The sequence below is a fragment of the Dermacentor variabilis genome, unplaced genomic scaffold (genome assembly GCF_050947875.1).
Source record: "Dermacentor variabilis isolate Ectoservices unplaced genomic scaffold, ASM5094787v1 scaffold_18, whole genome shotgun sequence".
NCBI lineage: Eukaryota > Metazoa > Arthropoda > Arachnida > Ixodida > Ixodidae > Dermacentor > Dermacentor variabilis.
In genome coordinates this window covers 2,731,804-2,756,060 of record NW_027460346.1, presented here as the reverse complement: position 1 = coordinate 2,756,060, position 24,257 = coordinate 2,731,804, and the positions used below count along the sequence as shown (strand labels likewise).

Genomic DNA, 24,257 nt, shown 5'->3' with positions numbered 1-24,257 from the left:
TTTCAGGTACCCCCTCACGTGTGTCGACCGGTACTCGAGGTGGCCTGAAGCGACGCCTCTACAAGACATCACGGCCTAAACAGTGGCGAAAGCATTTGTTGCTACGTGTGTATTTCGGTACGGCTGCCCTCTGCTTATAACTAGGCCGGCAATACCAAAGCTCGCTTTTTTCTGCCCTGGCGAGACTGCTCGACACTTGCCTTCATAACAACGCGACTTACCACTCACAGAGCAATGGTATGGTCGAGCGTCTACACCGACAACTGAAGGCGTCATTGACCCCCACACTCGACAGACAGCACTGGGTGGAACGGCTGCCCCTAGTACTACTGGGGCTGCGAACAACAATCAAGAATTACCTCGGAGAGAACGCTGCCGAGATGCTCTATGGATCAGCAATCCGCGTTCCGGGACAGTTTTTCGGCACCCCGCAAGGCACTCCGCCAGCGGCGGCGCAGCACTTAGAGAGGTTACATTCCTGGCTCGACCAGCTTCGACCTACACCTCCACGAGTCACCCTCGGGCAGCCCGTGTTTAGTTTTCCGACAATGGACACAACCACGCACGTCCTTCTGCAGCGCGACTCTATCAAGTAACCGTTGAGTCCTTCCTATGAAAGCCTCTTTCGTGTAGTTTCGCGTTCTAAGAAAACTTTGAAGATTGACGTACGCGGCAAAGAAGATACGGTGTCGTGCGACCGCGTGAGACCCGCATATTTTGAACATTAACGCTTAATTCCTCTCGCCATTCCCATTGGAGCCTCCAGCATTCTAGGGGGGGAGCCCTTGTAGAGACCGTCTGTCACTGCGATTTGTCCCTAGCTTCTGTGAAATGAAGTTACCTCGCCTGGCCTCCACGTGGGGGTAATTGCCCTTGCTCTTTCTTGGGATGTGAGGTGGCTGCCCGACAAGGGCGCCACCACTGCCACTTGGCAAACCTGTTTTACTGTGGAATAAAGGCAGTCTACGCTTCGTTCTCAACCTGTCAAAACGTGTATTACTTGCCTCTGCTAAACCGAGCTCCCAAGAGTTACAATAACATATTCGAACTCTACTGCGCCTATCTTGGCAGTTAGTGGCATCTCGTAATCATCCCCGTGCTCACTTACCAAAGAGAAACAGGGAATACCGTGATTATCCGGCGAACATAAAACAGCCCCAAAAAACATTGCTTCAAATTATGGCATAGCACTTCCCCCGCAAAGCAGCTGATGATTGGTCGGCGTGCATAGACTGGCCACTTACATTATCTGACAAGGATAGCGGAAGCACTGGCCAATCGTTGAGCAGTCTTATGAACAAGGGCTTTGTTCAAAACGTCTGCGTTTCTGGAGTGTGAAATTGGCGTCATTCTGCTCCGGGCAATAGGTAAATGCTTCAGCGAAAGGTAAAACAGTAAAAGAAGTAGCAATTATGAAAATCTACTGAGCTACTAAAGAACTACTGAGAAAACTAACAATGCAAGTCTCAGCTGGTTGGCTGTGTAGCTTTTACTGAAATAGTGTTCTTTAAGCTTTAGACCAGCAGCTTGACAGTCGTTGTTGCCCCTTATAGTCACAAGGCAGCGAGAACGCATGGCAGTTTACTGCGAAACATTCTTCACGAGTTGCACCAAGTTTTCTGTAATGCCTATCTCGCCATTCTCAAAGACTGATAGAGGAGATACTGACGTCTAAAAATGTGGGCCCTTCCCATGGATATGTGCCGCTCTTCAATGAACCTCTCTGATGCCAACTTGGGTCACTCGATATCACAACAATAACAAATGATAATATGCGCTGCACTCCGCATCAATTCGCAACGTGTCGCAAAAAAAAATTAACCGTTCTCTACAGAACAGTTGCACGATTCATAGGACACTTGTACGTAACGAATTACATTTAATTATTGTAATCAATAGCGTTTCTTGGGAATATTGTAATTTAACGAATAATTTGATAACGCTCCCTGTAATTCGATTGCTTCCTAAATGTGTAAGTGTTCTTCTATGCCCATCTAAAGAAGAAACCCGTCCGTCCGTCCGTCACGTAAGACGAATCACTGTAAAGAAACTTGTATGTAAATTCACGCAGAAACTCCTCTGGGAGTTGTCTAACCATGCGTAAGCATTGTACTACCTGCTCATCTCTACGCAGCCCGGTGTCATTACCAATGTTATGAAGCTTGATCCGACCAGCATAAACGGCAGCGCTGCGGCGACACAAACTGATGTGGACGACGGTTCAAGGTTAATTGATGACGCAAGTAAACTACTGCAGATGGCAGCGCCAGGTGCGCTGGCGACGTTCCGATCATTATAAGCCGTTATCGCTTTTAGCGCCTTATCCATCCGCGTCGAACCTTTATCAGCCGTGATCAGCCGTAGTCCGACAGTAGCTGCGTATGGCGCAGCCGCGCGGGCCATATGTTGAAGGCGATCTGCAATAGGGACAGGCTGCGCCGAGTGCTGATAGCTTCGTATGCGCTGTGTTGTCGCTGCTTAGTTCGCGTTGAAGCGAGAGGCAGCGTGGCTGTGGGCCCTACCTTGAAAGCGATAGTCTTACGTGACGGACGGGCGGGTTTCCTGATTGGATATGCATACAAATGCTTACGCATTTAAAAGACCAAATAAATTCGAAAGGAGACAGTTGGTGGTGGCGAGTATCGGGCCCACGACCCCGGCTCAGAAGCCGAGTTTCGTACCCACTGGGCTAAACACCCACGCTTGCCGAAATGAATATATCCGAACCACATGAATGTGTTGTGCCAACGGTTCCAAACAGATCAAAGTAGAACAGTTCCTATGAAAGCATCTTTGAAAAATTTGGTCATGGTGGAATAAAAGCCGTCTCTAGGACCACATGTAGAGGCTACTTGAAGCATTGTAGACATTACGGAAATTCCTATTTTGCGAAAATTTAAAGCCGAACGCGCATCTCCGACGAAGGTGGCGATATGGGCTTGTTGGTCGGTCATCATTGAAAGGTATTTGTATAGCGCAACAAAACAAAGACACAAGAAGTTCTTGTTCTTCTTGTGTCTTTGTTTTATTGCGTTATACAGATACATTTCAATTATGCGCAACCCGCCGTGGTTGCTCAGTGGCTATGGTGTTAGGCTGCTGAGCACGAGGTCGCGGGTTCGAATCCCGGCCACGGCGGCCGCATTTCGATGGGGGCGAAATGCGAAAACACCCGTGTACTTAGATTTAGGTGCACGTTAAAGAACCCCAGGTGGTCCAAATTTCCGGAGTCCTCCACTACGGCGTGCCTCATAATCAGAAAGTGGTTTTGGCACTTAAAACCCCATAAATCAATCAATCAATTATGCGCATCTCCGACGCGATTCGGTGGTCGCGGTATGCGCCATCCGTTGGGCCGTTTCTTCACCGGCCGAAATGCCACTGATCTCTAATGGCTCATGCCCTTCGCGTCGCACTACACAGACCGATAAGCTCTCAGTGAATGAATAAGGATGATAACGAGTGATGAGGGGTAATGTGGGTCTCATCACGGTTGATAATGTTTCGGCGCGGATGAATAAAGTGCTAAGGATCGATAAGTGCTATAACGGTCGGAGGAAATATAAGTTTGGTAAGTGTTGAGATGGGTAGGATCAAGGTTGATAAGAACCGATTAGAGTTGATAAGTGTCGGATCGTATGCCATAAGGTTGATAAGGACAGATAATGGTAGATAAGAATCGGATCAATTGCGATAAGGTTGATGGAGCCCGATCAAGTCCGATAAGATTGATAACAACCGATAATAATGATTGATAAGGGCGGGATCTAGTCCGATAAGGTTGACGACCTATAGGGGTTGATAAGGGTTCATACTGGTCGGATCAATTTTGATAAGATTGGTAATGACACCTGGCTGCATGGACATGAGCAAGTTGTACAATGCTTACACATACTAGACAACTGCAGTTGAGTTTGTGCGGTAATCTTTTTCATTACCCAAATACATATTACCAGTCACATTTTTGAAGAAGCAAGCTATAACAGGCGACGCTACATTGAGCCCTTAAATGTGGTGGGAACTACGGCAGAATGCGCGCGGTCTGCATCTGACATTGTCCAAAGGGATGAAAGCATCTACTGGGTTACCTTACTCCCACAATTAGCTTCCTGCAGCTACGCCTTGGTCACAACACGGCAGGCTTCTAGATAAAGTTTTGCAAGCCTCTCTTGGAAGTCCGACCTCTTAACATTTGTCTGATAATAAATGTCTCTCTTGTGGAAGCGCTTTTAAAAGGCTTTCATAGCCAATAACAGCTGCTGCTCCAGTCCTTATCGTATAGTGCAGTCTACGACTTTCCTGACATAGAAACAAGTTTCTGGCCGTTAAAAGCTTATGTTTTTTATCATTTTGTTGTATACGTGGCTCATATACACCTATTTTTGCGATTCTAACTCACAAACAGTACGCTTAGGGCTGAATGATATGCAACTTTATACTAAAATCCTTAACGATTTGACCACCTTTTCAAAAAACGGGAAGGTTTGCTGGCGTCCGTTACAAATAGCTTAAGTCTAAATGGCTAACGATTGAAAGGTTCCGACGTGAGGTCCGCCAAATGTTGGCCGACTAATTAAAACGGCGCTTCTATGGCTCGATAGCGGCGGGTTCTTGACATGTTGATGCCAGGGAATCACCTATGGACGGTTTTTCAGTTCACTGGTCCCATCGGGAGCGCCTAGCCACCTAACCTAACCAAAACCTTGCGTGCAATGTGTTCACGTTAGAATACCGCCGTTAACTCCCCCCCCAGCGCGCACATCGACCGAATTTCAGGCGTCTCCGCTGCTTCGGTGCAGTAAAATGAGAGATGACCGATGAAATTCTTGAAAATAAATTAGTGAACCTAAACAACGTGCAAGAGCTGCAGAGGACTCGCTAAAAGAGCGAGGCCGAGTCGTTTTATTTAATGCATTTGTGCAATGGTTAACAAATGTGGCGAGAAAAGTAACGTAACAGAAATCAATGCATTTTATTGATTGGTAAATTACTTCCCCGTGGCAGTAATTGGTAATTGTAATCAATTACAATTTTGAGTGACGTAACTGTGATCGTAATCGGTTACTTTTTTTTCGATAACGTGTACAAGTATGATTCACAAGAACTTTTCTCTTACGAACCATGAATGCTTCGCATTACGTAGATGTCGACATATGCAATGTTTGTTTCGTTTCTGTATGTACGCAAATGCTTTCATGATAAATACGCAGTTGATAAAGTACCACGGAACGTGTGCACAAACGGGAAATGCCCAAAACACAAGGTGACACCAATTGTCACAGACACAGCAGGAGGATTAGGAGGAAACAAAGAGGACAGGCAGGGATGTTAACCAGCGATGCGTCTGGTTCGCTGCCCTACTCTGGGGGCGGGAAAGAGGGAATAGAACGATAAGGTGGAGAGAGGGAGCGCAGGGGGAGGAAAGCCGCGGTGCGCTCGCGCACGCACGCGGAGGGATGGAGCGAGTCAAAGGCGTTCACGTAGGCCAGTCGCCCTCAAGACAGACAAGCGTGCCTTCATAGCTTTGTGGGCCGACGAGCGATGGGGACGGTCTGCAAGTAGCGCCTGCACGGACAACGGCCGGTCGTCCAGTCGTCGCAACGCGATGGATAATGTTTGTCTTTCCGACTGAAATCGATGACAAGAAACATCTCGCCTTTATTTCGGAACCATTCACAACCATGAAAAATGCTTATCTGCAAGGTAAATTAGTCAGCATCGAGGAAAGGGAGGTGTTTATATTTTGCTTACCAGGGGTGTGTCTGTTACGCGAACAAGACCGCTCCGTCACCTCAGTATACGTCAGTCATGGCAGCAGGAGGTAATGCCTATAGCTATAATGTCCGCTTTTGCAGCGCTCAATAGAGCGCAGCGAAAGCGAACACTCGTCATGTGTTGTTGATTGTCTAAAGTGGAAGCAGCATTCTTGTGTGGACGCGATGCATGGAACGACACGCATGATCGAAGCACTGGGTTACGTTCAGAACTCCCAGTGGTCAGACGTAATTAGGAGCCCTTATTGTGGCGTCTGTCAATCTGAGTGTCTGTTTGGGAAGTCACAGCCTACCGCTCGGTCACAGGCTGCACTGCTTGTCCGAAGGCCTCCCTTACGCGCTCGATAGCCCGAAGCGATTCCGTGGAATATTTAGACGAAATGATATGCCCAAAAATTGCGTGACACCCTCTGCCCAGGAACTTTCGAGATGCTACACTGAAGCTGCTCCTTGGGCGTGATAGCAGCTATCCCTTTTTTATTCGCGGGCTCTGTACTTGCTGCGCTGGAATCTTTGTTACGATGTCTTCCGCATAGTCGGTCGCCAATATGCGAGTTGCTTCATACTCAACTGGCGTAACAAAACGAGACAAAATAAGAGAAAAAGTTGCAAGGCGATTCCACCACAACTTGAAGTCGATGAAAAGACAGTTTCGCCTAGCAAGCTGGGGGTGAGACAGAGGAGCAGTCACTGCACACCGCACTTTATCGACCTACCCCTCCGTTAAGCTTGGGAGCCGGAGGAAGGTTGGAAGTTTTTTTTTACGGTACTATCTTGGGCACTGGCCCACGTGCTTTCACTGTGCTATCTTCGGAATCAGTCCACATTTTTATAGTGCACTATCATCGGGATAGGACAACATTTTGACGTATGATGACGTGTTAAGCAATTTTGACTAAGTTCTGCTGTTTTACGTGCCAAAGTTACAGTATAATCATGAAGAACGCCGTTTCGGAGGACAAGCGGGCGTGGCGTATACTTTCAGTATTGGGCTTCTTCTGTTGCATTCCGGCCGTTGGACAATTTTATTGATTTATTTTTTTAAATCAAAGTTTCGTAGTAAGAGCGAAGCATTGAATGCGATAGAGCACTTTAGGATATTACACGAGGTAAGGCTCGTAGGTTTAGCGGCAGTATGAATTGCACTTAACGTAAGCTAAGTAAACACGAATCTAGTGGCGTGTGCAGACACGCACGAGCAGAGAGAACTCGATGACCGCGAGCAGCATCGATCATAAATACAAGGTTTTGTCAGCACTGAACCTCTGCATTGGCCTCGCGTTTCTGTACGACGAGCACGAGTGAGGTGCGTCCGCATCGCGCTTTTGAACTGCAAGGTTTTTTTTTTTCGGTTTTGTCGGCTTTGTCGCTAAGCCTCGGGCTCCTGTCCCCGCAGCTCCACGTCTGGACGCCTCCGGCGTGGCACTACATGCAGTTTGCGCCGAACACATAACAGTGCGCTGCTCCGGCGTCTGGACCGCGCAGCGGTCTTGTCGAGAATGCGGGCCCGCCTCAACTGTTGCAGTGCGATTAGCATCTCGCTGGAGCTCCTTGGCCGGCGTTCTGACAACGCGCGGGGGCACGTTTGCGCGATGTGAGGGACGCGGTGCTTCCCTGCAGAAAAAGCGCGCCGGCAGGCACCGCACCCTGGCTATCGCGTGTGGGAAAAAGATGGCACGGCGGCATAGGCTTTTTTTCTTTACAATTCGTCCCAGCAAACGATCCTGTCTAACCTGAGGCCTTAGATAACAGCTGCTTCTGTGCGCCAGTCTGTGCGATTAGAACACGAACGCGCCTATATACATATTTGGCCACCTGGCATTCAAGTTCTCACGCAAGAAGAAAACTTACAGTTAATGTGAGTAATGTTGTTCAAAAAACGCATTAAAACTAAAGAAATCAGCATGTTTTTTTTTCTGTAATTATCAACGATTGCGAATTATTCGCGTGGAGCATTCATATATATGATATCTCAAACGCGTCAAGCGTCTCAATGCGCTGGCTTGCACGCGGGAAAATTCGGAACTACACTGTAAAATGATTTGCACCTTAAAAGTGAAAAAAGGGTGTAAATGTATCTATAACTCACACTTTTAGAATGTGGCTAATATATTTGACACCCTAAGGGTGTGAGTTATATAGACACTTTTGCACCCTCTTTCACTTTTAAGGGTGTAAATTATTTTACAATGATATGTTATATTGCCCCCGCTGAGGCATTAGCCCGTGGTAGAATGGTTATAGCATCAGGTGTTAGTGGTCCTCGGTTCGAATCCTGTCGGCGGACAATTTTATATATGCTTATATATATAAGCATATATAAGCATATATATGCATATAAGCTTTATATATATGTTTATATATGCAATATTGGTTATATATATATTAGGGAACGTCTTGGAGATTAGTGGTCCCAGGAGCAAATGCCCAGCTGCAAATGTCGGCCCGCATGTTTAGGCAGCACTATCTGCAGGATCGGCCAGCGAATGAGGCTTAGAAACATACCCGCGATAGGGAAATGTGGTAGTACGTCGTAAAGGAAGACTTCCCTAAAAAAAATAAACCATGCTTGGTCGGCATAACACTCTATACACGTGTTTGCCCTAAGCGTAGGCGAAAGCAAGTTTGTAGAGCAAGAATAACGGTTGGATGATGGGAATAATCGTTGTGAGCACGGCGGATAAAAGAGACTGCTCTCGGGGGACAGGCGTAGGGCGGTGAGTCGACTGCTGCTGCTGATGTGTGCATACGTATACGAAGGCCCTGCTGGTAGCTCTCCACTTATCCCCCATGGGGAACGGATTTACCGCTATTCTCTAGTTGCGCACGGCCAAAGCCACTGGAGACCCCCGGCCTATGACCTCGGCACTAATATCCCTGTCCTTCCCGCCGAGCCAGAGTCGTTTAGTTCATGTGTACACGAGCACGGCTGTTCGAGGTACCGCGACGAAGAAGCAGTAGGCCGAACTGTTGTTAACGCACACCGACATAAGCAGCGAAATTGAATTGGAATTTATGGATCATATGCTTCTGGGATTACCGACAGAGGATAGGACTTTGACAAAAATAGGTCCCTTAGTAAAAACACGGCAATGTGACCTTTTGTGGTATTACACATCACAAAACAGTTTTAAAAATAAAGCAGAAGCAACTGCGAAACATGGAAAGTACATCTATCGCTTTGTGGTAGTACAACGGAACAATTCTCGTGATTTTCGCGAGACCACGAAAATCGCGAGAAAGACGTGATCCGCCTCCTGCGGGAGTTAGGAATCCTCAAGACGCCCTTCGAAGACAACCCTGCATTCTAGAACGTCCTTCCACTCAACATTCCCCCTCGACTCAAGAAAGTCATGGAGGAAGGCAAAATTACTTTGCCTTCCTCCATAAAGAAAGTGGATAAAAGCGCGGTTCCTTGACCGATGTTGTCACTACGCTTCAGTGACGTTCCACGGCGATTCCTGCCCGGAAGTTTTGCAAACAGACATTCTCACTGTCATCATTGTCATTAACCCCAAAGTCATCGATACCACTGTCACCCTAACAGCGCACTTCTTTTCGACGGCGCATTGGTATCGCCCTCGTGATGTCAAAGTTATAGAAATGAATAGGGCACTAGTTTATGTTTGCTGGAATAATCCTTCCTCACGCTACCTCACGCTGCACCAACTCATCAAAGGTTACGCGAGAAACTACGGAGGCAGTCAGGTTATGCGGCTCGCGCCTTCCTCAAATCTATGGTCTCGGGTTCACCAGGTGTTCAGCAAGTGCCCCGAGACCTCGACCCACGAGCCTGTGTTTCATGACGACATCACACCTTGTTTTCGTCACTCTCTAGCATTGCACGTTCCCAAGGGCAAGAAGCGCGGAGAGCACTTGCTTTACGTCCACGTCAAAGAACCTGAGGAAGACGTCTGCCATCGATCGCGTCAAGCCTGATTTCATGTCCAACTGAACCGCCTTATCATTTCTAAGTTACCTTCCTTCTTCTGCCTCTCTGCTCTGCGCCCAAATGCCTACAACAGCGGCTCAATTGAACACAGCGCCTTGGTGTTGGAATGTTTGAAAAATGGACGCGCCAAGGAGGAGATTTCCGGCAGCGTGTTCCTTGCTATTGAGAGCGTCACCTTTGTCAAGCCGCCCGGGCTTGCTCGCGCCGTGTGCCAGCTAGAATTGAATTTGTCTTCACAATCGCTGTCGTGTTACCAAATCTGTGACTTCCGTTTCTGCACTTTTCTGTCTGTCCGAATAGCATGCTATTTTGTCAACAGCGGATGTCGTGCAGGAACCTGCATTCGCTAATTCGTTAATATATGCAGGATCTGATGACACGCAAATGCAGCATAAGCCTCAGTAGCGTAAATCCTGCAAACTGGGTCAAGCCATCCGCCTAGCAAATGCCCGCGTCCTAAGGAATCCCTTGACGAAATATTGCAGTAAAGGGGAAAAAAGCAACAAGTACGTTCTTTCGTGTGTGTTTTGTTTTTCACTGGAAAGAAGTTGGAGCGCCGCGACCGTATTTATATTAACAGCTACGTCAGTCTCTTTCATGCGCAATTCTTGATATTTTCGCCTCCCCCTCCACCAAGTCTGCTACGGGAGTGGCGTATATTTACAACTATTGACAAAGTAATACAACTCAAAAGCAGTCCCGACGAATACAAAGCCCTCGCATACCTCTGGCCACTTTGCCGCTGTCATCGTCGTCCGACCAGCAACGTCGGTCCCTCCTATACAGTCCCTCAACATTATGAGCAAGCCATAACTATAGCGTAAGAGTACGCACCTTAATATACAAATGAAATATTGTGATCAACTAAATATTTGTCTCATTATTGTACACTAACTGTCCTTGCAATTCAACAAACTTGTTTTTGCTCATTTATGATGCGCATATACCGCTGCACGTGGACAGAGGAAACTTATTTAAATAAAGGCAGAGAGGTCGGCCTCAACTTGCTTGCTGCATCCGTAAAACAAGATAACATCCGCATAACCACATTGAAGAGAGCGTACAAAGAGAGGGGAGGAAAGGATTGTACACAGCTAAGCTACCGCATTTCTAGAAACCCTTGCTGCAGATATTTGTCTCGTAAAGGCTGTAGCACTGCTTTTGTATTTCCAGCTGGCCAATTTGCACGAGGCCGATAACCCAAAATTAAGCTTTTCAAAGGTGCTAGGCTATTGACGCACGTATATCGTATACCGGGCATTTGCTGCCCTCCTCGCGCGTATTGACAAGGTAATAAACCTAATAGAGTCGGGTGCACTTACGGTTGTAGTTTGTAAACTGGTATGGTTTTATAGATGTAATATAGTCTATGTATTTTCCATGTACTGCCCCCTTACTCAATGCCTCACTCTGAGTCCTGCAAAGTATTTTAAATAAATAAATAAATAAATAAATAAATAAATAAATAAATAAATAAATAAGAGGGACAAACACAAAGCCCGTGCGCAAGCATCTGAGTCTCCTGGTTATAGCGTTCACAATTTGCACCAACGTCGCAATAGTGCGACCAATGGAGCGGGGCTTATGGGCGCCTGCCGAACGCGACAGGACATAAAAAACTAAGCCGGTGCGCCGCATATACCCGTTTGCTTGCGCTCGAGTGCAATAGGGGCGCGGAATTTGATTTTGGGGTCACGCTTATCCAAACGGCCCGTGGCGGCTTCCGTCTTGAGCCCCCTGCAGCAGGTAAACGCGAAAGTTTCGCATCACAAAAAGAAGTGGGGGCCTTTGTTTCCGGTCGAGGAAACGTAGTGTTATGCATCACTCCGTCTCTTTTTCTTGTAGTTACCATGGGTCCCTGGATACGCCTTTCAGCAGCGCAGTCTAGTCACGTTGATTTCGCTCTCGTGAGCAGCAGTCCTTGAGATAGTTACTCGGGCTACCTTCCCACGCTAAGCGTGCCGCGCTCGCACCTGCTTAAGCTTTTCCTAGACTCTATAGAGCCGCTCGAGTTCGCTCGATTCAAACTAAACTATGTCCGCGCAACCTTGGGCGATCGGAACGCACGTTATCTGCGCTTGGCCGGCAGAGAAGGGGGCTTTGTTCCGGCCACAGAGCGCTCCATGTCTCATTAAGGTGCCTGGTGTAGTCTCGTGCGGACGCCATCCTCTCGGTAAGCGCGGAGACTATCTTATATTCCCTAATCTTTTAAAATTTTCAATAATTCCAAGCATTTCTCTCGCAAACCATACTTAGTTCAAGGGAATTTTCCATGCCTCAATAATTTCTCTCGTCGTATTCGAGTGCTGATTGCCATGTTATCGGTTGTTAACGAAACTTTTTCTCAAGTCTCTAAATTTATTAAGGCAGTTTTTCGCGTGCGTACTATGGCCGCGCACGTTTATATCTCCTTCCGTTTCTCTACTGCGGGTGCGCTTTAAAACCACGGTGCTGCAATTATGCTTCAGTAATTTTCCTGCCTTTTTTTTTTCTCCTCCCTTAAAGGGACACTAAAGGTTACCAGAAAGTCAAGTTAAAGTGGTAGAGCAATGTTCTAGAACGTCTAAGGCGTCAATCTAATCGCGAACAGAGCTTTAGTAACAGAGAAATTGAGGTAAATGGATGACACGATATGAGACCCCCCAGCGACATCCCGGTACTAGCCCGATGACGAAAGCACTCCTCATAATTTGTGTTACTAATACTCAACCACTCGTATTAAAAATATCATATCATCCGATTATAAGACGGAAGAATATGCTACTTGTCTACGTCTATTCGATTCTAAGAAAAAATAACATTTTGACGTTACCCTTCAGTAGTATGGGTGGTAGAAAGGTTTCGTTTTCGCTCGGCTCTGCGCGCTCGACTCTGCGCCGCGCACGCTTTGGAGTTTCAGTAGTTTCGTTATCGCGTCGTGCTGTGCGGGTTCTGCTGGCTCGCGAAACTTTCATTTCGAACATGCAGTGAGAATGCCACGTCCTTGTGATGTCGTGGGAAGCCCTCGTTGCTTTCCCGCTCCGGAAAACCGGTGTCGAGGCCGCCGTCGTAGTACACAACGACGCCGGCAGCGCGAGCCCTCAGCAGCAGGTCGCGCTCGTCAGTGCTCAAATCGCTGAAGTTGAGCCCAGCATCGCGAGCCAATCTGTCGTTGTCAGGGTCCGTTGTGACGAGCGTCGAAGTTTGCGTCACAGAATAAAGTACCAGCTTATGGTCGCGCGTTTCTCCTTCCGCTAGCCACCATACTCCCGCTTTCGCTCTGCTGTCGGCTCTGTCTTGGCTGTTTCTGGCCGCGCGTTTGCGGTTTGCGCAGAAAAGCCGTAGCACCGTCTGCGGACGCCGTTCTACTCACCGATGGCGCAACGTCGATGAGACCATGATGTCAGTACTCCTCGATCCGAGGGCGGGCGATTTGAACTGCGCCAGAGGTACGCGGACGCTTCAGAACGCATTTTCTCTTAAAGTAAGTCTCTCCTTGGCACGAAACAAGCGTTTAGAGGTTTCTGGGATGGTATTTCAACAGTCCACGTTCACTTAATAGTAACCGTTAGTGTCCCTTTAAACTCGTTCTCTTAACTACTACACGCAGAAACAAAGCAACAGCGCTCGCATTCGATCCCACTGATGAAATGAATATATATATATATATATATATATATATATATATATATTATCACGATATCATCGAGCGATGCTCAAGAAACGGGTCGCCGCGAGAACGACGATGAAGTTGGTCGTTGCGCTTGGCGCGAGCGAGTGTCGGCCTGGCTCCAGTGTAAATAGCCTGTAAATAGCCTCTTCTGTCTGTGTCTTTCCACACGCAACATTCTGGTGGAGGTCAGCGATCCCCGTCCTCTCCACGGGACTCAGAAGTGGTCGGCACACCGAGCTTGTCACCATGCCTCCCGGTGACACGTCCGCCTCTGCAACGGCTTCGGCTTGTCCCACTGCTCCAATCGTCAGGGTCGCCGCACATTGCGACCCAGGTGTGTTCTCTGGCCTGGAGGGCCAGGATGTTGACGACTGGATCAAACTCTATGAACACGCCAGTGCTAATAACAGGTGGGACCCAATGATTATGCTCGCCAATGTCATCTTTGATCTCGGCGGCACCCCACGCGTGTGGCACCAAACGCATGACGACGAGATAACCAGTTGGGACAATTTCAAAGAGAAGCTAGGGGAACTGTTCGGCGACCCCATTTGGCACAAGACTGCCGCTAGAAAGGCTCTTGCGTCTCGTGTCCAGTCATCTACGGAACCGTACGTTGCCTACATCCTCGAAGTCTTAGCTCTATGTCGCAAAGCTGACGATGCTATGTCCGAAGCCGATAAAGTGTCACATATTCTAAAAGGCATCGCCGACGACGCTTTCAATTTGCTTGCTTTCGGCAACGTCTCGACTATCGACGCCATCATCAAAGAATGCCGTCGCCTTGAACAAGCTAAGAGCCGCCGTATCACACACCACATCACGCGGCTACCCAACACTGCTGCTACGTCGACATGTGAGGGTCGACGACGCCAGACCACCACCTGTGACGACGTCACCCGTATTGTTCGCCGCGAACTCGAGGCCACCTGTTCGCCAGCTTTTTCCACGACGCCTCCCGATCCGGCAGCAACCACCATTGCGATGATCCAGGCCGTCGTCCGACAGGAATTTGAGAACATGGGTGTGAACTCCGTGTGTTCCACGTCTCAACCCAGCGTTCCCCAGTTCTCTAGTGGCCCTCCTCGTACTCGGCAGTCCTTTTCCGCCACATCTCGCCGCAACCCGTCCGACTTGCGTACCCCTGATGACCGGCCGATCTGCTTCCACTGCTGTCGCATCGGCCACGTCGCTCGTCACTGCCGCAACCGATGGCCACCACCTCGTCGGACATACACCGCCGCTTATTCCCGCACCTTCGGACCTTCCGTTCCCTATACCACCCGCCATGAATCCACTGCCGCTGATGCTCCTGCTCGGAACCTTCGGTACAGCCGCTCGCCCTCACCTCGACGCCATCAGTCTCGTTCGCCCCAACCCCGTCGCTTCTCTTCGCCGCCTATCGCCTCCCGGATCCAGCCGGAAAACTAGGCACTGCAGCTTCTGGAGGTGAAGCTGCGTTGTCGACCCTGCCCTCAAATCCTCTGCTCACGTTACCCACGAACCGAAACCTTCTTGACGTTGACTTTGACGGCTATCCTGTCACGGCACTCATCGATACAGGAGCAAACCTTTCAATTATGAGTGCTGCCTTCCGACGACGACTGAACAAGCTCCTCACCCCAGCGTAGGCACGCCTCGTCCGCGTTGCGGATGGCGGTACTGTGCCTATCATCGGCATGTGTACGGCACGCGTCAGCATCGCCGGCCGCCACACTCCTGTCCTCTTCACCGTAATTGCTCATTGCCCCCACCACCTCATTCTCGGCCTCGATTTTCTCTCCGCACATTCTGCTCTTATTGACTGCTCTTCCAGTACCCTTCGCCTTGAGTTCCCGATGCTCGCAGAACCTTCTGACGCACCCCACTGCCGCTTACGTCCCACCGGCTTTCTTCGCCTGTAGCCAAAGTCAATAGCCTACATTGAACTGTCGTCTTTCCCACCAGTTCCTGATGGCGAGTATCTCGTCACTCCTCTGCCCGACATTCCAATAATGTATGACGTTACAGTGCCTCACAGTATACTTAAGATTACTGGGAACCGCACTCGCATGCCTGTCTGTAACTTTGGATTGGCAAAGCAAATTCTACCGCAAGGTAGAATCTGCCTTGCCACCGTTGATTGTCTCGGCGACCAATACGTGGCAGCGTTGTCGACCGATGGTTCTCGCGAGCTTAGCAGGCCCCTCACGCCAGCCTCGGGTGTCGATCCCAATATAAAGAAAATGGTTGCGACGGACCTATCCTCGGCGCAGGCTGAAGAGCTTTGCCAAGTATTATCGTCCTACCGAGATATTTTCGACATCGATGATCGCCCTTTAGGCCAGACGCTCGCAATCAAGCATCGGATTCTTACTGGCGATGCTATGCCTATTCGCCGACGACCCTATCGAGTTTCTGCGTCGGAACGCCGAGTAATTGAAAACGAAGTCAACAAAATGCTCGATAAAACATCATTGAGCCTTCTTCGAGTCCCTGGGCGTCACCTGTAGTGTTGGTTAAGAAGAAGGACGGCACGTGGCACTTCTGTGTAGACTACCGTCATCTGAACAACATTACTAAGAAGGACGTCTAGCCGCTCGCACGTATAGACGACGCCCTTGACTGCCTGCACGGTTCCAGCTATTTCTCGTCTATTGATCTTCGTTCGGGATACTGGCAGATTGCTGCTGACGATATGGACAGAGAAAAAACCGCGTTCGTCACACCTGATGGCCTATACCAATTTTAAGTAAAGCCGTTTGGATTATGCAACGCCCCTGCCACCTTCGAGCGTATGATGGACTCCTTGCTCCAATGTTTCATATGGTCCACATGCCTCTCATACCTCGACGACGTCATCGTCTTCTCGCCAACGTTCGACACTCACCTTGAACGTCTCACAACTATACTTGATATATGTCGAAACGCGAAGCTGCAACTTAACTCGTCCAAATGTCGTTTTGGCCACCGGCAAATTACTCTTCTGGGCCATTGCGTTGATGCATCCGGAGTGCAGCCTGATCCCGACAAAACTCGCTCTGTCAGAGAGTTTCCCGTTCCGAAGACAGCCGCAGAGGTTCGAAGTTTTGTAGGTCTATGCTCGTACTTTCGTCGTTTTGTTCCAGATTTTGCGACGATTGCTAGATCCCTAACTAATCTTTTGAAGAAAGGCGTACAATTCTCGTGGGGTACTGCAGAAGCCACCGCCTACTCTAGTCTCGTCACTCTTCTCTCCTAACCACCCATTCTCGCCCACTTCGATCCTGATGCCCCTACAGGATTCCGTACAGATGCCAGCGGTCATGGCGTAGGTGCCGCCTTAGCCCCGCGTCAGCGTGGCCAGGATCGCGTTATTGCTTATGCGAGCCGCCTCCTCACACCATCGGAGCGCAACTATTCCATTACGGAACGAGAATGCCTTGCTGTTGTCTGGGCGGTTGCGAAATTCCGTCCTTACCTTTACGGTCGCCCTTTTTCCGTAGTCACTGACCATCATGCTCTCTGCTGGCTCTCTTCGCTAAAAGATCCTACAGGGCGGCTTGGTCGATGGTCTTTGAGGCTACAAGAATTTTCATATTCCGTGGTGTACAAGTCTGGCCGCCTGCACCAAGACGCTGACAGCTTGTCGCGTTACCCTGTTGACGACTCTGACTCCTCTAATATTGCCAGTGCTTCTTGCGTATTCTCTGTATCACTGCTGCTTCATTTCGCCGACGAGCAACGCCGTGACGTTGCTCATCAGAGCACTCATCGACCGTTTTGAGCACTCTCCGGCCGATGTTACTCTACGCCTCTTCGTCCTCCGCGACGGTACTCTGTACCGTCGTAACCTTCATCCGGACGGCTCTGAGTTCCTACTTGTAATACTTAAACACCTCCGCTCCACCGTTATAGAAGAGCTCCACGACGCACCAACTGCAGGACATCTCGGCGTATCTCGAACCTACGACCGTGTACGTCGCCGTTTTTTCTGGCCGGGTCTTGCCCGTTCCGTACGACGTTACCTCGCCGCTTGTGAAGTTTGCCAACGACGCAAGAAGCCTTCCCAGGTCCCCGCTGGTTACCTGCAGCCACTCGACATTCCTGCCGGGCCCTTTCATCGTGTCGGCTTAGACCTTCTCGGCCCATTTTCGGAATGTACATCAGGGAACAAGTGGGTTGCAGTCGCGGTGGACTACGCGACCCGCTATGCCGTAACCCGTGCTCTTCCGACCAGTTGCGCAACTGATGTTGCGGACTTCCTCCTACATGATATTATTTTGATGCATGGTGCTCCGCGTCAATTGCTAACAGACCGTGGCTGTACGTTTTTGGCCAAAGTCATCGACGACATCATGAGTGCCTGCTCAATACGGCATAAATTTACCACCTCCTACCATCTCCAAACGAACGGCCTCACTGAGCGCTTGAACCGCACCCTTACAGACATGCTATCCAAATACGTTTCAGACGACCACCGTGACTGGGACCTGCTCTAGCTTACATTACCTTTGCGTACAACTCTTCTCGTCTCGAAACTGCTGGCTTTTCACCTTTTTACCTCTTGTATGGCCGTGAACCGACACTACCGCTGGACACTGTGCTTCCGTCCACCACAGCTTCAACTAGCGCTTATGCACGTGATGCAATCGCCCATGCTGACCACGCTCGACAACTTGCGCGCGCTCGTCTACAAGTGTCTCAAGACAAGCAGAAGCAACGCTACGACCTCCGTCACCGTGATGTCCATTTTGTGCCCGGTAGCCTCGTGTTGCTTTGATCACCTTCGCGTAATGTTGGCCTATGTGAAAAACTCCTTTCCTGTTACACAGGTCTATATCGCGTGCTCCGCAAAGTGACCGATGTCACCTATGAAATCGTTCTAGCCACGCCCGCTACGTCCTCCGCTGTGACAACCAGTGACATTGCCCACGTCGCCCGACTCAAGCCCTACAACTCTCCACGCGCCTTGGATATTTAATAGCACCGTGACGGTGCTTTTGCCGCCGGAGGGGGGGGGGGGTAGTATTACGATATCATCGAGTGATGCTCAAGAAACGAGCCGCCGCGAGAACGACGAAGTTGGTCGGTGCGCTTGGCGCGAGCGAGTGTCGGCCTGGCTGCCTGGCTGCAGTGTAAATAGCCTCTTCTGTCTGTGTCTTTCCACACGCAACATTATATATATATATATATATATATATATATATATATATATATATATATATATATATATATATATATATATATATATATATTGAGAGAGAGAGAGAGAGAATTAACAGTCATAGCACTCGTAGTAGAGCCCTCGGGGCCGTTCACTTTTCGAAAGTAGTCTTATTAGGGTTATTGTAATTACACAAAGGTATTTCGCTCTCGTCAGCAGCAGCCCTTGAGATAGTTACTCGAGCTAGCTTCCTACGCTAAGCGTGCCGCGCTCGCAACTGCTTAAGCTTTTCCTTGACTCTAGAGCCGCTTGAGTTCCCTCTCATCGACGGGCGGCCATGTTTTCCAAAAAAGTATGCCTTCCAACCACTCGGAATAGCAAATATTGACCATCGCGGACAATATCCATCTCTTTCCACGTAAGTATGAGGCTCCGGACAGGAGCTATGGCGCTTCAATGTATCCTTGGGCCTGACGGAGCAACCGACTGAGCTATCTCTCCGGGCAACATCCAAGGGTCACGAGTTCAAATCTCCTGTTCTCTTCCTTTTTTGTTTTCCTTCTTTTTTTATTCCCCCCTTTTTAATATTTCTTTTCTTTTAGTTCATCACTATACGGGAACCCTCTTTAAAAAAAACTCCTCTATTATGTATGGCCACACATGTGCAGGTCATAAATACCAGGTTTCTTCAGTTGAGTGCCATCTGTGCGGTTTAACCGAGCTCTGATTATATATAGATCCACCTTGACTGGTCCACCTTGACTAGTGCACCTTGACTGATCAAAGAAGGCACCACTGTAGGTTAAATGAGGCGTACAAATCCTGCGGTGGCGTTAGAGTATCCGCCTCGCGTGCAAGAGGACCGTGGTTCGAATTCTGGTGCCGCGCAATTTTCCACCGGAAAAAAAACGTTGGTTGAGAAAATTGCATAAACTGGCCTGGAGTGTGGCCTGATCCCGGTGACCAGAACCGGTAACGCACTCTCTCACCAGAGCAGGATTGGGCACCCTGCTGCAGTACTTGGCCACAACCTCCTATATGAATACAACAATCAAACCCCGGCCCTCAATCCCCAGCAGCTGCGAAGCAACTGATCACGGCGGCGGTCAGATCTGTGACGCAGCAGAGGGCGCTAAGAATCCCTGGCTCCGGACAGGCCGCCATTGGAATCTGAACCTGGCAACGTTTAACGTTAGAACGTTATCTTGTGAGGCAAGTCTAGCAGTGTTATAGGAGGAATTAGAGGGTAGTAAATGGGATATAATAGGGCTCAGTGAGGTTAGGAGGACAAACGAAGCATATACAGTGCTAAAAAGCGGGCACATACTGTGCTACCGAAGCTTAGCGGAGAGACGAGAACTAGGAGTCGGATTCCTGATTAATAAGGATATAGCTGGTAACATACAGGAATTCTATAGCATTAACGAGAGGGTGGCAGGTCTTGTTGTGAAACTTAATAAGAGGTACAAATTGAAGGTAGTACAAGACTATGCCCCTACATGCAGTCATGATGACCAGGAAGTCGAAAGCTATGAAGACGTGGAATCGGCGATGGGTAAAGTCCAAACAAAATACACTATACTGATGGGCGACTTCAATGCCAGGGTAGGCAAGAAGCAGGCTGGAGACAAGTCAGTGGGGGAATATGGCATTGGCTCTAGGAATAGCAGAGGAGAGTTATTAGTAGAGTTTGCAGAACAGAATAATATGCGGATAATGAATACCTTTTTCCGCAAGCGGGTTAGCCGAAAGTGGACGTGGAGGAGCCCGAATGGTGAGACTAGAAATGAAATCGACTTCATACTCTGCGTGAACCCTGGCATCATACAAGATGTAGACGTGCTCGGCAAGGTACGCTGCAGTGACCATAGGATGGTAAGAACTCGAATTAGCCTTGACTGTAGGAGGGAACGGAAGAAACTGGTACACAAGAAGCCAATCAATGAGTTAGCGGTAAGAGGGAAACTAGAGGAATTCCGGATCAAGCTACAGAACAGGTATTCGGCTTTAACTCAGGAAGAGGACCTTAGTGTTGAAGCAATGAACGACAATCTTATGGGCATCATTAAGGAGTGGGCAATAGAAGTCGGTGGTAACGCCGTTAGACAGGATACGAGTAAGCTATCGGAGGAGACGAAAGATCTGATAAAGAAACGCCAATGTATGAAAGCCTCTAACCCTGTAGCTAGAATAGAACTGGCAGAACTTTTCAAGTTAATCAACAAGCGTAAGACAGCTGACATAAGGAACTATAATATGGATAGAATTGAACATGCTCTAAGGAACGGAGGAAGCCTAAAAGCAGTGAAGAAGAAACTAGGAATAGGCAAGAATCAGATGTATGCGTTAAGAGACAAAGCCGACAATATCGTTACTAATATGGATGAGATAGTTCAAGTGGCTGAGGAGTTCTATAGAGATTTATACAGTACCAGTAGCACCCACGACGATAATGTGAGACAGAATAGTCTAGAGGAATTTGAAATCCCACAAGTAACGCTGGAAGAAGTAAAGAACGCCTTGGGAGCTATGCAAAGGGGGAAGGCAGCTAGGGAGGGTCAGGTAACAGCAGATTTGTTGAAGGATGTTGGGAACATTGTTCTAGAAAGACTGGCCACCCTATATACACAATGCCTCACGACCTCGAGCGCACCGGAATCTTGGAAGAACGCTAACATAATCCTAATCCATAAGAAAGAGCACACCAAAGATTTGAAAAATTATAGACTGATCAGCTTACTGTTCCTTGCCTGCAAAGTATTTACTAAGGTAATCGCAAATAGAATCAGGAACACCTTAGACTTCTGTCAATCAAAGGACCAGGCAGGATTCCGTAAAGGCTACTCAACAATAGACCATATTCACACTATCAATCAGATGATAGAGAAATGTGTGGAATATAACCAACCCTTATATATAGCTTTCATTGATTACGAAAAAGCGTTTGATTCAGTCGAAACCTCAGCAGTCATGGAGGCATTACGGAATCAGAGTGTAGATGAGCCATATATAAAAATACTGAAAGATATCTATAGCGGTTCCACAGCCACCATAGTCCTCCATAAAGAAAGCAACAAAATCCCGATAAAGAAAGGCGTCAGGCAGGGAGATACGATCTCTCGAATGCTATTCACAGCGTGTTTACAGGAGGTATTCAGAGATCTGGAGTGGGAAGAAATGGGGATAAAAGTTGATGGAGAATACCTTAGCAACTTGCGATTCGCTGATGATATTGCCGTGCTTAATAACTCAGAAGACCAATTGCAATGCATGCTCACTGACCTGGAGAGGCAAAGCAGAAGGGTGGGTCTGAAAATTAATTTGCAGAAAACTAATGTAATGTTTAACAGTCTCGGAAGTTAACAGCAGTTTACGATAGGTAGCGAGGCACTGGAAGTGGTAAGGGAATACATCTACTTAGGGCAGGTAGTGACCACGGATCCGGATCATGAGACTGAAACAACCAGAAGAATACGAATGCGCTGGGGTGCGTTTGGCAGGCATTCTCAAATCATGAACAGCAGGTTGCCACTATCCCTCAAGAGAAAAGTGTATAACAGCTTTGTCTTACCAGTACTCACGTATGGGGAAGAAACCTGAAGGCTTACGAAAAGGGTTCTGCTTAAATTGAGGACGACGCAACGAGCTATGGAAAGAAGAATGATGGGTGTAGCGTTAGGGATAAGAAAAGAGCAGATTGGGTGAGGGAACAAACGCGGAATGACATCTCAGCTGAAATCAAGAAAAAGAAATGGGGCATGGGCAGGACATGTAATGAGGAGAGAAGATAACCGATGGTCATTAAGGGTTACGAGCTGGATTCCAAGGGAAGGGAAGCGTAGCAGGGGGCGGCAGAAAGTTAGGTGGGCGGATGACATAAAGAAGTTTGCAGGGACAACATGGCCACAATTGGTACATGACCGGGGTAGTTGGAGAAGTATGGGAGAGGCCTTTGCCCTGCAGTGGGCGTAACCAGGATGATGATGATGATGATGATACACAGCTTCGCTGGTCATCCTTCTTCAAAGAGTGGAAGGGCGCTGACTTTTTTTTTTTTTTTTGTGGCCGTGGGTTGTAAGAAGTCTGTGGTTGTATTCTGTATCGATCAACTTTCAGTGATATCGCTTTCAGTGCCGGCTGAATGGCTAGGCCAGGGGGCAGAACGCCCATTGCTGCACTGAGGCACCGTGCTAGACGTTATGTCATGCATATTTGACACGTGATCAAGCATAATGGCTGAGCGAGATGAAAAGAGAAAGCAGTCTTGTCGCGCATTTCGCGCGCGAGAGAAAAAAAAATGATGCATAGAAAGGCAGGGAGGTTAACCAGAGGCAGTTCTGGTTTGCTACCCTGCACGGGCGGAAGGATGAAGGGGGGATAAAAGAGAAAGAGAGCGGAAGGGGAAGATAGAAAGAAATGGAGACGAGAACGACCAAACCGCGTACACTACAGAGCGGTGGGGGCGGCGTTCTCAAAGTCTATCGTGAAGTACCGCAGACCGCAGGAACCTTAGTAACGCGAGTAAGGCCTTTAGCGTGGATGTTCTGAGGGAGTACTGAGCTAAAGCTTTGAATTCTGATAGTGGACGATTGTCCAACTGGTCCAGTACTCTGCACAGCACTTGTGTCTGGGCACTATATCCCGGGCAGACACAGATAATATGTGCGAGAGTCTCATCAATGTTGCATGTGGCGCACGTGGGGCTGTTGGTCATTCCGATAAGGAAAGCATACGAGTTCGTAAATGCAACGCCTAGCCACAGACGGTACAGCATGGTCTGTTCACGTCGTGGTAACCCAGGCGGTAGGTGCATCCGTATGTCCGGAGACAACAAACGCAGACGACACATGGTGAAAGCGTTCGAGTCCCACAGAGGCAAAGTACATTCACGGGACATCAGTCGCAGCCCAGCCGCGGCGTCTGTTCGCGAAAGCGGAATCAAGACACGTTCACCACTTTCCTGTGCAGATCGGGCGGCTTCGTCGGCATGGTCACTCCCGCTGATGCTGCACTGTCCTGGAAGCCATTGAAAGGTTATATTGTGTCCCTTGTCATGGACTACGATGATACATGTGACGAATTTCTGAGGCGAGTTGTTCATTGGGTCCGCGGCGCATTGGGCTTTGTATGCCCTGAAGGGCTGCCTTGGAGTCACTAAAGACTGTCCATTGTTGCGGTGGAAGCCATGATAGTCGAACCTGCACAGTGTGAGCCAAGGGCGCGGTTCTGCAGGTGCAGTGCCCTGTCCAATGACGCATAGGCTATAATGCAAATTAGGAGGCGCAGAGGGAACAAAAGTAATATTTAGGCGACCTTGGCACTGGTGCACTTGCGCGGGACGAGAACTGCCCCCGCGTAATCAACTGGTAAACCTGGGTGTCAGAGAAAATCCTCCGAAGCATCATGTATGAGAGTTATAGAATCAGTCGCGAGCGCATAGAAAGAAGAGTCCAGAGAAAATGCATTCTCAAAAAAGTGTGCGCAGCGCGAGCTGCCAGTGCGGGATAACTATGTGATGGATCGGGCCGAAACTTCACGAGGAAGAAGAGGGCCAAAAGCGTGGCAGTTTGGGCGAGTTGGTATGTCACGACTTCTTTAGGCTTGTAGTGCAGCTCAGAAAGAGCGAAAAGGAAGGCGGAAGAGGTAATAAAAGGGATCCGTTCCCTTTCACAACCCTTTCCACCTTCCTTATTGCTCTTTGTGAGCTGCGCTACAAGCCTGAAAAAGCAGAGGGCGTTGTACACGATACGCAAG

General features: G+C 48.7%; 1 protein-coding gene across 1 annotated transcript in view; it reads left to right on the top strand.

The window, feature by feature from the left end:
• Window positions 1-23,763, top strand: part of LOC142568347 (uncharacterized) — a 127,360-nt gene extending 103,597 nt beyond the window's left edge. The window contains exons 5-6 of the mRNA XM_075678350.1: window positions 23,472-23,591; window positions 23,736-23,763. Coding sequence (XP_075534465.1) covers window positions 23,472-23,591; window positions 23,736-23,763 — 148 coding nt within the window. The remainder of the gene's footprint in view (window positions 1-23,471; window positions 23,592-23,735) is intronic.
• Window positions 23,764-24,257: the final 494 nt, after the last annotated feature.